We start from the raw sequence: 14,750 nt of genomic DNA on the forward strand, positions 1-14,750 counted from the left end.
TCTTGAGCAACAGAGCTCTACTGTCATTGAACCAGGCACAGACCTGGTGTTGTGTGGATTTTGTTCAGTACTCAGTAATGAGTTTATAATCTCTTAAGTAACTGCTGTTGTTTGCTTGCCCCTCCCCACCTGACCCCTGGGTCAAACCCAGACCCCATTTCTCTCTTTTATATTGTGATTATGTAGGCTGAACGGGGACTACTTTGTTTCTATTTAAGAGATCCAGAAGAAGGTGTAGGGAGTGGGATAAATAAATAAAGCCCGGGTAGTCTGATTGACATTTTTAACACTGTCCCATCCCTGTTTTTTCCCCCTGTACCTGGACTGTTGGTGGAACCTAGAGAAGGAACGCCCTTTCCTGCCTCTATATGTCTAGGCGCCATTCCTAATCATAATATTTTAAACAGCTCTATAGAAAATGAGCATTTTTTGTGCTTATTTTTGTTGTATATTAGCATTCCATGTGACAGCTTTATGGAAACATCTCTTGTTCATGTAAAGATATCTGTGGTCATATAATTGAAACTTTTGTGGCATTCATTTGGGAATATCTGAATTATTGAGCATATGGATAACAGAATAAAAAAAATAACAAAAGGCCTCATAAAATCAGGAGGAGATTTGAGTTCTCTTGAAGTAGGTGAGCTTTCAGATAACATAAAATTTCATCAGTGCAGAATACTTCTGCCTAAGACAGGACTTTTATGAAACATATTTTAATTTGGACAAGGAGGTCATGAGAAAATGGTTCATCTTCCACTGTGATGCAGAACAACTGTTTTTAAAAAAATCAGTAATAAAAATACTACTCCCACTGGTGTTCTAGCCTACATAGGAAACACAGTGCAGACTCAAATTAGGTCTCCACACCCTGATTCCTTTAATGTCTTCTCCCAACCCTTTCTCCCTTACCCCCTATACACGGTATTCAGAATAGGGATTTTTCCTTCTTTTTTTTGAGATAGAGTAGGCAGTTAAGGAAAGGGGTGAGGTGGGGGACGGGGGGGAGATACCTGCAGTCTCCCCTAAGACCCTCAGGAGTCTAAGCCAGGAGTATAGCTTCATTATAATACATTTACATTGTGATTTTGACCCCCTCCCTGCATGTGGGGATGGCTGTCCTAATCATTCCAACAAGGACCATATAGGGCCAACCCCTCCCCCTGCCCCATAGGAGGAGTCCCTTAGATGATTGCCAGCAGCCTCAGTCAGACCCCTTAGCTGGGACCCTTAACCTAGCAAACATAAAAAAAAGAGAAAAGACAAGCTGACTCCTGTTGCCGTTGCCTTCTGGGCTTGCCTCCTCTCCTACTCGGAGAGGGTACTTTGATCTCAACTGCAACTAATGGTTTGCTCACTTAAGAATTTGACTGTGGATGGAGCACCTGGATGGCGTAGTCAGTTAAGCTTCAGACTTCAGTTCTGGTCAGGATCTCATACTCCCAAGTTCCAGACTCTGCACTGATAGTCCTGAGCCTGCATGGGATTTTCTCTCTCCCTCTCTCTTTGCCCCTCCCTACTCCCTCTCCCCCCTCAAAATAAATAAATAAAACTTAAATTTAAAAAAAAAAAAGCATTTGTGAATTCTTTCTTGACCAAACTCAAGGACTGAGGCTGGGAATGGGATTGGCTGCTGATATTTGGATGTACAGTGACATATCAGTTATTTACAGGTCAAATTTCTAATAGCTTCAACCAGCTGGAATATAACCAGAAACTTAGAAATAAGGGGAAACTATTAGAATACCAAAACGTTTGTTTATTAAATGTGTTTAGGTGCAAAAGAGCCCTTTCAGTCCTTATTCTACTTTCACAGTCTTATTTGACATTTTTGTTAAATTAGAAAAGATGATGATAGTTTATGATGTTGAAATAGGCTGGAATGTATGAAGCTTAAAGTCTAGTTTGTCTTTATTTCAAAAACGGCAAACTGAGCAAGTGACAGAGGGATGTAGATTTAGGATTTCTAAAAGCTAATGTACAATCATTACACAAATTAGTAGCCAATAGTCATGAAAAAAAATGCCACTAACACAGAATGGGAAACTCCAAAAGCAAAGCAGCGTGGAGTTATTTAATGTGGGGGCAAATGGCCATACATTTTCCAAATGTATAGCACATTTATACAAAAATTTCTGCAAGATTTAGAAATATTCTGATACTCTCAACATTTTTATGTTGCCCCCCCCCCCCAAAAAAATCACATGTGCGGCATATATTGGTCTTTCATTATGCTGGGTAAATGAGGTATTCGAGTACAGGATTTTTTATAGTGGTGAGTTTTTTTCTTTTAAATTACAAATTGTGAGATTTTCTAGTGGCCCTTGGATAGAGATATTTCCTTACCTTTTCAGAGGCCCATGTGAAATTACTTTCCTAGGCACATTAATCCAAAGAAATTATAAAGTCCATAAAGTCCATATTGGCTTAAACTAAAGTTTACTTTATCACATGACCCATTTATCTCCCATTTAAAATTTTCATTTCCTGGATCTTTGAGGCAGTCTAATATGATCATATTAGGCTAATGATTCAAATCTTGGGTCTGATTCTTTGCAGCATTGATCATTTTTGTTACCTGTCATCACTAAAGATTTGCTTCCCTAACTTTTATGTGTGTGTATGAGAAGAAGGAGGTGGGAGGAAGCAAGAGGCAGTGGGGTGGTGGTAGAGACAGAGTCATAGACAGGGAAAGGCAATCAGAGACAAAAAAGAAAAAATATTACATCTATATCTGACCTTATTAGTAGCACCCCATTCATTTAGAATTAATTCTATACTGTGTTACATCTCTTATGGAATTATCTTTATAACTACTTGTACTGTTGAACTTAAAAAAATTTTTTTTTAACATTTTTATTTATTTTTGAGAGACAGAGACGGAACATGAGCATGGGCAGGACAGAGAGAGGAAAATCTGAAGCAGGCTCCAGGCTCTAAGCTGTCAGCACAGAGCTTGACCCGGGGTTCAAACCCACAAGCCGCGAGTTAATGACCTGAGCCGAAGTCTGACGCTTAACCTAGACTGAGTCCCCCAGGTTCCCCGTACTATTTAACTTTTAACGTGTATCTGTCTTCTTTCCCCCGTAACACTATAGGTGATATATATCATGTGTATACTTATGTTACAGGTTTTACTTTCAAAGTTAAATGTATACATGAATGGTTTATTCTTAAAACACTTTGAATTTTGATGTTCACTATAGGAACAACCTAGTGACATGAAGCTATTTAAATTTAGGTTTAAATTAATTAAGATAAAATATGTAGTTCTTGAATTGCACTAGCCTTATTTCATCCGCTTAGTAGCTACATGTGATTAATGATCACCCTATTGGACAGTCAGATATAGAACATTTCTGTTACTTTAGAAAATTCTGTTGGATAGTGCTGATCTACAGATTATCAAATGAATGATGGATTCAGTTTTAATCCATTTAAATCTCTTTAAGAGAAAGTATTTATCTGAAGCATACATGTATTTCTATATGTGCAATATCCTATAAGTCAACCCAGTCTTGAAAACATGGTTTATGAAATAAGATTGGCTTTTAATTAGGATATCAGATTTTGCTAAATAAATGCCTGTTTCTGAGTTACTGCAAAATAATTTATTCTCAGTTCTATAAGCATTTCTTTCATAGTATTGTTTACATTATAGACTGTGTGGCAAATTCTTCATCATGTGGAGAGTTAGGTATCAAGTCCCTGCTCGTATCCAAATAGCAAGGTAAACGTGGTGCAGTGGGGATGGAACGCAGGTGGGAGAAGTCTGCAGGAAGGTGTCTCCAGGAGTTCCTTATACAAGAAACATCAGTGAACTATGGAATATAAACTATATTCATTCCAGACAACTTCATAGAGATGGTTTGGTACAGGATCCATTTCTCACCTCGTTTCTAAATGCCATTCCTTTGATAGTCTAATGACCTTTATTATATACTTAATTTTTTATGACCTTGTGATACAGCTTTTCTTGATTCCTTTTCTAAAGGCATGTTTGTTGACTTTCCCTACATAATATGATCTTGAATTTAGAAGCTCTAAAACATTACATTTTAAAGAAAATGATCCATGTTTTTTAGAAAAAGAATTTTCTATCTGACTGTCCAAAACTAGCTCAGTTCTTTGTGTCCTTGTGGATATTGAGGTGGCAGTTCAAGATTTTTCAATTCAGAGTTAATTCCAAACCCAAATCAGAGCATCATCATAAATTAATTTTAACAAACCTCCACACAGTGAACTATTTGTTGCCTTTGTTTCAATGGAGCCTCACCATATGAGAACATATTTCACCTAGACATAGAAAGAAATCCATTTTAAGCTTGTGAGTAATTGTGCATTCTGTTTTTATATTTATTTATATATGTATAAGTGATATGCCCTGATGGTTCATTATGGAGAAAAAAAAAGCTTTAAATAAAAGTAAGTTTTTAAAAATTCCTGATACAGGAAGCAAAAAAGCCAGTACAGTTTCTAATTGCCTTTTAGAGTCTCTGAGTTCCCTCATTACCTGTGATTTAAGCTAAAAATGAGGTAATTATAGATAACATCAGTGTTTATCTGGTTGATCTTGGCACCTGCAGTCCTAATGTTGTAGCTTACCCATATCTGGTGCCACACTTTACAGTCTGATGCTGACATACCTAATTTACACTTCTCATATTTCCATTGATTTTTTTTTTTAGTTAGATGTTCCTTGTTCTATTTGAATAGTATTTTTAAAATCATACTTAAGATGGCATAAAACTACATACTCTTTTACTTGGAATATTGGATTTATGTGCAGTCCTTTCATTAGTAAAAATAACTAATATATTTCCATACAGATTTAAAAGTTTATTGTGTCCTTTTACTTACATATCTGATAAAGCAGTTATGGGAATTCATTGTCAGTTGTTTCAAATTTGCCATGTGCTTTAGGATCATAAAACTGTTTTCTTACCTTGTGCTTTCACACCGTCAAATATTCTACGCATCTAACTCTGGTCTCATTCTGCTTAAAGATCACCTTTATTTTAGCCTGGCCTTTAGTGCTGCTATTACTCTAGTCAGGTCTCCAAAAATGAAATGATCGAGGACTAGCTGACCTTGTAAAGTATGGGATCATCTCTGCGGAGCTCCTTCACCATACCACCTCCTTACCATTCCTCCCTCTTAGGTCTTCCTTCTCTGTGACCTGTTGCAGTTCCCCCGTGGTGATAGTCCCTTGTACCTTCCCCTCAGCAGTTTCTTTATCAGTGAAAACCAGAGTGTCTCCTCTTTACCAAGTATTGGAGATCCTCAGTACTCGACGGGATGTGGTCTCTGAATTGTTTTCAGTCGTCGTAGTTGTTTGAGTTTCTTCAGTTAGCCCCATAGAGACATTGCTCCCTGCCCAAGTAATGCACGAAAATGGGATAGAAATCATCATATAAAATAGACATTATAAAATTGTTTGTCTAGTATGTCATCATGTGGACCAATTAGAAATTTTCTAGTCCAGGATTGCCACATAATCAAGGAATTTATGCATTATTTAGGTTACCAAAGTACTTAAACAATTAAATATAGAAAGTACTAACTAGTTTTATACCAATTTTATGTGCATATCTTGGGAAAATACTACATAAATATATATAATTAGAAATAGAGATCTCTTTATGATCATGCAGCTTATCACTGCATATTGTAGTTGATTTCCATATCAAAAAACAAAAACAAAAACACATTGCCAAGAGTCTTAGCTACCTAAATAGGTATTCTTGGAGGAGAGACCTCCTTCAATTGCTGCTGCAAAAGTTGATGTCATTTACTTAGAAATAACTTCAACACTCAAGGCCAGCATTTTTAATCAGTCACAGTGTTCTTCTCTGAGGAGCACCTGGTATCCTCAGAATCCTTCTTGACACAGTGCTTCCATGGTAGTCACTACCAATCCATTACCATTGGCTGCAGAAAGGAAACCACTATTTGCCTTTCCCACCTTAGATGCTGGTTGTTTTTAGGGACCCAGTGCCTGCAAGGCTTAGTGGTTGCCACTAGATGGCACAAGTGCTTTGTCAAGGGAGTCCTTAAGGCCCAGGTGTCTCTAGAATCTGTTCCCTTAAGTGAGTGGTTCCACACCTAAATACCCCAGGTTGTTTTTAACCACTCACAGGAGCTATTGACTTATTTTCTCAGTCCAGCTGGTGAAAACTTATCTCTGTACCCTTGGACTCTGTACCCTTCTCAAAAACTAGAAGTCTAAGGAAGAAAATCTGAGGTCATATTCTTGTCTTGCCTTCTTGTGAGAGACCATTTTTATACTTTGATGTCTGCAGTATGTTTCCCTTTTAATGTTGTTTCCATGTTATTCCAGGAAGATGCTTTTACTAATTCTTTTTTTTTCCTTCTTATTCAATTTTTCTGAGCCTTAGTTTCCTCACTGATAAAGAGGGGTTAAAAATATACACTGCAGGAGAGTTGTTGTAAAGGTTGAAAGTGATTTACTTAAAATATTATATATTTTAACATATCAGGATTTTTTTTTAGCATTTTAATAGCATCATTGTCAGATTTGGACTGTTACAGGCACACTGTATACTTTTTTTTTTTTTTTGATATAAGAGAGAGTTTAGGAACTACCTCTCTTTTGTTTTTGTTAATTAATCTGAAAAATTCCTTCACTGACTCCTAAATAACTTATTCTTCCACGTCTTGTTCTGAGTTCAGGAGTAGTTCGCCATTTATATTTGTGATTGTAAAAAACTTGTATTTTGGTTCAGCTTGGACTGTTCAAGCTCTAACAGCCCAGCTCTTGGGGTAGCATTTGAGTACCTCTAGTGCTACTATTATTTTCTACACGAAGTTTTAATTTTTAGGTGTAAAACTATTTCTTTAAAAAAATTTTTTTAAATGTTTATTTATTTATTATTTTTTTTTAATTTTTTTTTTCAACGTTTATTTATTTTTGGGACAGAGAGAGACAGAGCATGAACGGGTGAGGGGCAGAGAGAGAGGGAGACACAGAATCGGAAACAGGCTCCAGGCTCTGAGCCATCAGCCCAGAGCCCGACGCGGGGCTCGAACTCACGGACCGCGAGATCGTGACCTGGCTGAAGTCGGACGCTTAACCGACTGCGCCACCCAGGCGCCCCTAAATGTTTATTTATTTTTGAGAGAGAGAGAGAAACAGTGTGAGTGGGAGAGAGGGAGATACAGAGTCCGAAGCAGGCTTCAGGCTCCTAGCTGTCAACACTGAGCCCGACGCAGGGCTCGAACGGCGGAACCGTGAGGTCATGACCTGAGCCGAAACCGGACACTTAACCGACTGAGCCACCCAGGCACCCCTGTAAAACTATTTCTGCCCTCTCTGTACTACCAGAGTGCGTCGCCTTAACCATATTATTACTGGTTTACATAACTTAATGCTTTTTCTGATGTCTGTAAGTGCTAAGCACATAGTAGGCACTAAATGTTTATTGTGTTTATTATTACTCTGTATCACTGTTTATTAATAAAACACTATTCCATAGAGGAGAAAGACAATAAGTTATCTTGTGGCCTCTATAAGTTCCTCTGTTGTTAGGGCTAGTCATCAGTTTGAGGTGTTAAGCCTTAATTGGAACTATAAGTACCATGAATAAATTTAAATGATTGTGAATTCCAAAGATAATGTTTCCATTTCACATGCCTCAGTCTCCTTTTCTCTTTACCCACACTGTAATCAAGGCCTAGGGTCTTATTTAAGCTAACAAATAATTATCCTTCATTACATAAGTAGTATGTAACTTGACCTTAAAAGGCTGCTTAACTTGACAAGATGGCAATGAATCTAGCCCCCAGCTGTGTCTACTTTCGCACTGTCTTGGTACCTGTGAATAGGAGCTGATTTGGGGAGAGGCTGGGGAAGTTGCCTCACACTTCCCTCTCATCTGGAACGTATTGGTGATTTCAGGCCATGGAACTGCATGGTCTTGCACATATTTTGATTCCTCTTGGGTTCAGAATGCATTTAAAATCTGGGCTTTTTGCTTGCAGACCACAAGCTATTTAGACATACATTTTCTGAGAAGTACTCATTGCTTATCTCATCTTTGAGTATTACTAAAACTGGATAAAAACAAAACTTGAATATGAGATGTGGATAATATATGATGACATTGTTGGGAAATGGACAATATATTTTAAAAAATTATAGGTATTACCAATGGACTAGTGTGATAAAAATAAAGATTTCAGTAAACATTTCTTTGAACTTGGAGTGGCTAAGAATTAAGCATGAAAACAGTAGAAAGAGCATCAAGAGAAAAAAATGTTAGGTTTAAATTAGTACATAAATTGAAAGTTTCACTGTGTTGAAAATCAAGAAATTGGGTTAAAAATATGTGTGGCAGACAAAGCTGTGGTATTTTTAACATGAATAACTCCTCCCTTGGACCTATAATGAGGCACACTAAAATAAAAACAATGTCACAATTATTATGAACACTAATATTTATTTTAAAAAATGTGATATGCTGGACATGCTTCTGAGGGCTTGCCATGCATTTTAGTCCTAATAATAATTCTTTGAGGTAGGCTATTATTTCATTTTACAGATGAGGAAACAGAGGCACAGGGAGGTTAAGTAACTTGGCCATGCTTGCATAGCTAGTGAGTAGCTAGTAAATTGTGTACTGTTTCTGTGAATGCATGGCTTTCTTTTTATCCCATGAGTGTGGTTCTGCAATCCATTCTCTTTTTTTTTTTTAATATATTTATTTTTGAGAGAGAGAGAGTGTGAGCCAGGGAGGGGCGGAGAGAGAGAGGGAGATACAGAATCCAAAGCAGGTCCCAGGCTCTGAGCTGTCAGCGCAGGGCCCCATGCGGGGCTTGAACCCACAAACTGTGAGATCGTAACCTGAGCCGAAGTCACTGAGCTACCCAGATGCCCCTGCAATCCATTCTCTTAACCACTCTCCTATGGTGCTTAAAATAGGCAAAGGACAAGAAAGGAAGTTTTTAAAAAGAAATAAAGTGACTCAAAAGCATGACAGATTTTCACTTTCACTAATGATACAAATGCACATTAAAATAAAAATGAAACATGACTTTCTCTTATGAATGGAGTGTTGAGAGTAAGACATTTTCACGGAATGGTGGTAGGAATGCATTTCTTCCAGTATGGGGTTGGAGTCCTTAGCCACTAGCCCTTCCTGGCAGAAGGCGGGTGGGGGCAGGTGGCGGGAAGCAATGCTGCAGGGCTGAACTGGAAAGTCTCCTGTTTGAGGCAGTTAGGAAGGTGTCATTGCCTTGGTCACTCTTCTGGAAAACTCTGCAGAAGACACTGCACAGTCAGGTTTGTTTTTTTTAACTGTAGGTGTGCAGTAGGTTGCATTACTGGCCCAAAGAGCATGGTGTCAAGGCTGTCCTTTCTCAAAACGAGTAGGGTCTGGCCAGTGACAGTTGCACGTATAGGAGGCTGATGGAGGCTTGTAAAGGCTTTCTTTTGAGGAAGTCGCACTGAAGAGCTTGCCAGGGTTTCAGCTTTGATAATAAAATTTAAATTGTAAGTATATTGTGGCATTATGAACTCAGAAATTTCATAAATCTGTGCTCAGTAGCCTCAACTGTTGACGAATGGTTCTTGATGTTTAGCTTGGTACAAGATGCAAGGAATTTAGGTCTACTTTCTTTATTCAAACTCAGTAAATGGTTTGGGACAATTAATTTCCAATTGTTTCCCAGTAGAGCAGATTTACTTGTATATTAATGAGGCACAGGTGTTAGGCCCCTGGTGTCTGCGTGCCTGGGAGGCATATTTCAGTTGTTTATCTACTCAGCCATAGGTACTGCAAGGTACTCAAGCTTGCCTTTAACAGTTTTTACAGTGAGGCTTTTTAATTTTTTGATGTTTTTTTTCAAATTTGCCTGCACCTGTTAAAATTTTAAAACTGATCATGTAGAAAGAAGTTGCAGAGATTTCAATAGTAAATAGCACTAAAAGTTAAAGAAAGTAGTCTTCTATTATATTTAACTCCCCAGCCTGACACTAAAGAGAAATGGGTTCATTTAAACAGATATTTCATGTGAGAAGCCAATATAATCAACACTACCCTTTCTGTTGTGTATTTTTGGAGCAGGTATATCTTTGTCAGTGGCTAAAGCCGTCATATATTTATATTAATATTCATTTTTTTCTTGTTTCACTGAACTGCACTACCAACATTTTAGACGAAATGGAATAGCCTCCATAGACATTATGAATTTCAGTAGCTGGCATAATTATAGCGATCTACATATTCATTAAATCTACAGAAGAACTGTGTCCAAAAAGACAGCCATGCATTCAGAAACAGTACACAACTAAATATATACGTTTTAAAAGTTGCATTTCTTAGACTTATTTAAAATTAATTTCCTGTAGCACTCCTCTCCAAGCAGAGAATTTTAACAAAGGGATCCCCATGCTTTTGGTTTCTTGCATATAGGAAAGAATGGGAAGAACTATTTGTAAACAACAATTACTTGGCAACAATAAGGCAGAAGGGGATTAATGGGCAGCTGAGAAGCAGCAGGTTCCGCAGCATTTGCTGGAAGGTAAGAAGAAAATATTTATTTACAGTTTGTGGTTGCAGTATATCAACACATTACCTGATGCCCTGGGAGATTACCCATGCAGGGGATCACTGAATTTTCCCGGAGACTTCACTCTCTATTTTTTGGCCATCCATGTTTATCTTTCATAGGACATTTACTAATAAGGTTGAACCACCTTAGTCTCGAATAACTGGTACGGTAAAGGAGTCATTTGAAATAACTATTCTTTCATCTCATTTGATGGTGTGGAATTCAAAGCAACACCTTTGCATTCCCCAGAGGTTTTGGCAGACATCCTTGAAGGTGGGCAGGAGTAGAGGCGGTTTTACTTTCAGGTTCCTGTTGTATCCAGTGCCTGCCTTCATTGAGGCACCTTCCCTTTTCACTTCAGAAGCAGCAGATGGAAAAGATTTTTCCTCTTTTTCTTTCTTTCCTTTCGTTTCTTTCCTAGAAACACAAAGCAAAGGGCAGCAAGAAAGAGAAGTAGAAGAAAATTAGGTCAGTCTTTTAAGAGAAAGGGCCACTGATTACCAAAACTAGTAATAATCTGTAGTTCTCTTTTTAATTACTTGGAAATATTGTCCCTTTTTGTTCTCTCAAAATGAATTAATGCAGGTTTAGACTTATTTCTGAAGTGACTTCTACTGAAAGTTTTTTAGGTTTTATCTGCATAAATTAAGCATACAGAGTCTGTGCAAGTAAAGACAGTAAGAAACACATGATGTATTAGACAGTTTTAGATTTAATAATTTAGATTTAATAATTAAAATACATTTTTCTTCTGTTAGATGCAGGCAGTAAAGGCAGGAGACCTGCTGCTAGAATATTTGTATACAAATATTTGTGCCCCACCCCCCATTCCTTGTTGTTTAACTTTCAGTATCATTCGTTTGCTAAAAATAAACTCAAATCTAGATTTATTTTAATGTTGTATTAAACTAAATTAAATCAAATTTGTCTTTTTAAGAATGCTTGTTATTTTCATATGCTGATTGCCAGTTGCAGATTCCATTTCTGCTGTAAAAGGAATCACTTCATTTCTCAAGCTGTGCCCTCAGGTGTTTCTTCTCTGTCCTTTACCTGCCTGTTTTAAGACAAATCTTAAGCCTTGAGATTAATGATGGGACTTTGTGTCTGTCAATAGTCCATTAACATAAGAATTTAAAATGGGAATTATACTTGAACCTCAATGAATTCTTCTTGTTCATTTTTAATATAAATTTGGAGGGGAGGTTGATTGAATTTTGTGGTGTAGCTTTTGTGATCTTGTTTTTTTGGCCTTTGTTCACTTTTTAAATTATCTAAATATGTATATTTCTTAAACATTCCCAAATATACTTTATTGGGAATTGGAATGATATGAATATGAAATACAATGAATATGAATATCTCTTTCAGTTTTCAGGTGACTCTGTTTGGCATAGTTTTACATGTTACTTGTTACGATTTTTACAAAAGTTTCCTTTTTTTTTTTTTCTCGACAGCTATTTCTTTGTGTTCTTCCTCAAGATAAAAGTCAGTGGATAAGTAGAATTAAAGAATTAAGAGCATGGTATAGCAACGTTAAAGAAATAGTAAGTTGTACTTTAATTAATATAATTGTTTTCTTATGTATGCTTTCAAGTCCAGATCAGTCCAACTCTGATCTTTGTGTTTTCTTTTTTTCTTTGCCAGCACATCACAAACCCGAGAAAGGTTGTTGGCCAGCAAGATTTGATGATCAATAATCCTCTTTCACAGGACGAAGGGGTAAAGTTCATCTTTATTCATATCTCAACTTCTTTTGCCCATAAGAATATGCTTATGAAACTGGTTATCAATCACCATGAAAGCAATGTTATTTCGTGCCAACTAATTTTTTGTTTTTTACTCTGTATACTATATGACCTAAAACCTGATGGAAATTATTCCATACTGTATTCATCCTCTGTTATAGGAAGTTTATGATGTATTACTGTGGAATGGCACTATGGAGGAGAAGTCTCAGGGGACCATAAGAACTCAGAGTAAAACCAAAGAGCATAAAGAGGGGGATAGAACTGTTTTATCAAGCTTGTAGTGGGCAGTGGGGAGGCTAGGAAAGCCTCTCTTTATGATAACTTGGTGGACTCACTTGGTGATAGATAGGGCTCACTTGGTGGACTAATCCAAGAAGAAAAGTAACTATTCAGAAGTTTTTAAAGAGGGGTGCCTGGGTGGCTTAGTCAGCTAAGTATCCGACTTCGGCTCGGATTACGATCTCGCTGCCCATGAGTTTGAGCCCCACGTTGGGCTGTGTGCTGACAGCTCAGAGCCTGGAGCCTGCTTCAGATTCTGTGTCTCTTTCTCTCTCTGCCCCTCCCCGGCTCATGCTCTGTCTCTCTCAAAAATAAATAAACATTAAAAATTAAAAAAAAAAAAAAGAAGTTTTTAAAGATAATGAAAAAGATCAGCCTGTCTCCACTCATATTCCAGTGAAGACTAAGAATAATTACTGCCTTAGAGGTATTGTGTATCTTCTTCGGTCACTGCTCTTAATTCCTGTTTCCCTGCTAACAGAAAATATTTTCCAGCTAATATCCTAATATTAGTGTTTCTTTTTTTTCCTGATACATATAGTTGTTACAACATAGTCTATAGGAGAGCTACATAAAATATTAAGTAAGTTTTAAAACTTTACTTAAATTCACATTTTAGTAGATGTTTAGATAGATCTAAACATCTATCTGGTCATGAAACCAAGCTTTGTAGAAAAACTCCTGTGTCTTTCTTAGTGCATTGGGAGTTCAAGTGAGGTTCAAGTTGAGACCAGTTGGTCCATGGCCCTGCTGTAACCCAAGCAGACCTCTTTGTTTTTGTAAGGGAAGTAGTGGATGTATGGCAGTAAAGCTATCATTCATGTTATATAGATGATACAAAAATTTTAAATATACATACTATACTATATATATGTATCACTGGAAAAATTGATGTTAGTATAAGAATGTGTTTCTGAGATTAGTTTTTAATATTTTTATTCCAATTTCAGGTTTCCTTTGCAATGTGAAATGATAACTCAGAGAAGGATAAATTTGATCATTTAAATTATTAAATGATATCATAAAAGTCAAGCAAAGGTGTGGGATTATTTTAAATAGGTTGTTTTCCTTATTTCAGAGTCTTTGGAACAAATTCTTTCAAGATAAAGAACTTCGATCGATGATTGAACAAGATGTCAAAAGAACGTATGTAGAACTTTCAGTGATACAAATTGATGTTATCTCTTTGTAACTTGGGCAAAATACAAAATCCATAGAGAAGCTCTAATTAAATGCAGTATTTTCCTTGTGTTAAAAACAAAGTTTTTTTGGCCATTTTTGGTAGTAACGATTATTTTCTATCCTTAAAATACAGTTTCCTCTTTTTAAAAATAAATTAAAATATTGATAATCTTAAAATAACATTTAATCCACTTTTCAATTTTCAACAATTTTGAAGTCATGTGCTCTGATTAAGGTTATATTATGTTGTCATAGTACTAGTATTCTTAGACAAATTTGTCTCTTGCTTTACACCTTTGAATCCCTTTCTAACCAAATTACTTTTTAAATGACAACTATTATTTTTGCCCTCCTTATTTCTCTCTCAAAATCATTCAGGTTTGCAAACAAACTCTTCTCCCAGTCTACTTAGTATTTCCCGCGTGCAAGAGTTGTTTACTTAGCACATAGTTAATATCTGTAACTTTTATATATTAGGCTTCATTTTGCTGGATCATGTAGTGGGAAGTACATGGAATTTGTGTAGAAAGGTCCTAAGATAAGTTCTAGCAACACACGGTATAATCTTAGGCAGGTTACTTTCAACTAACGTCTTTCCTCCTCAGTGTCCTTTTCTGTAAAATGGGAATAATAGTTAACCGCCTCAAAGGACTGTTGTAGATTAATAAACGTAGTATTTTGATACGTTTACACTTTAAACTGTAAACAATTACATAAATGTTAGTAAATTTCATCTAACCAGTGGGATCTAGGACACGCCACGTATTTGCAGAGTCATGGATATCCCTAGTGCCTTCTTGCCGGTCGTTCTGCAGCTTTGCACATCTACCCCACTGCTAGTTCAGTTCCTGCTAGACCTATTACACAACAAGGTCAAGGCCTCTGGTTCTCTGACATTCATCTCTTTCTAGGTCCCAAACACAGAATAATCAGATGACATAGACTGCTATTAAGATTATACTACATATT

General features: G+C 36.8%; 1 protein-coding gene across 6 annotated transcripts in view; it reads left to right on the plus strand.

The window, feature by feature from the left end:
- Window positions 1-14,750, plus strand: part of TBC1D5 (TBC1 domain family member 5) — a 583,027-nt gene that overhangs the window by 321,982 nt on the left and 246,295 nt on the right. For all 6 annotated transcript variants that reach the window (XM_047875577.1, XM_047875576.1, XM_047875579.1 and 3 more), the window contains 4 exons: window positions 10,434-10,542; window positions 12,027-12,116; window positions 12,217-12,291; window positions 13,678-13,745. In XM_047875577.1, coding sequence (XP_047731533.1) covers window positions 10,434-10,542; window positions 12,027-12,116; window positions 12,217-12,291; window positions 13,678-13,745 — 342 coding nt within the window. The remainder of the gene's footprint in view (window positions 1-10,433; window positions 10,543-12,026; window positions 12,117-12,216; window positions 12,292-13,677; window positions 13,746-14,750) is intronic.

Source organism: Prionailurus viverrinus, chromosome C2 (assembly GCF_022837055.1).
Source record: "Prionailurus viverrinus isolate Anna chromosome C2, UM_Priviv_1.0, whole genome shotgun sequence".
NCBI classification, from domain to species: domain Eukaryota; kingdom Metazoa; phylum Chordata; class Mammalia; order Carnivora; family Felidae; genus Prionailurus; species Prionailurus viverrinus.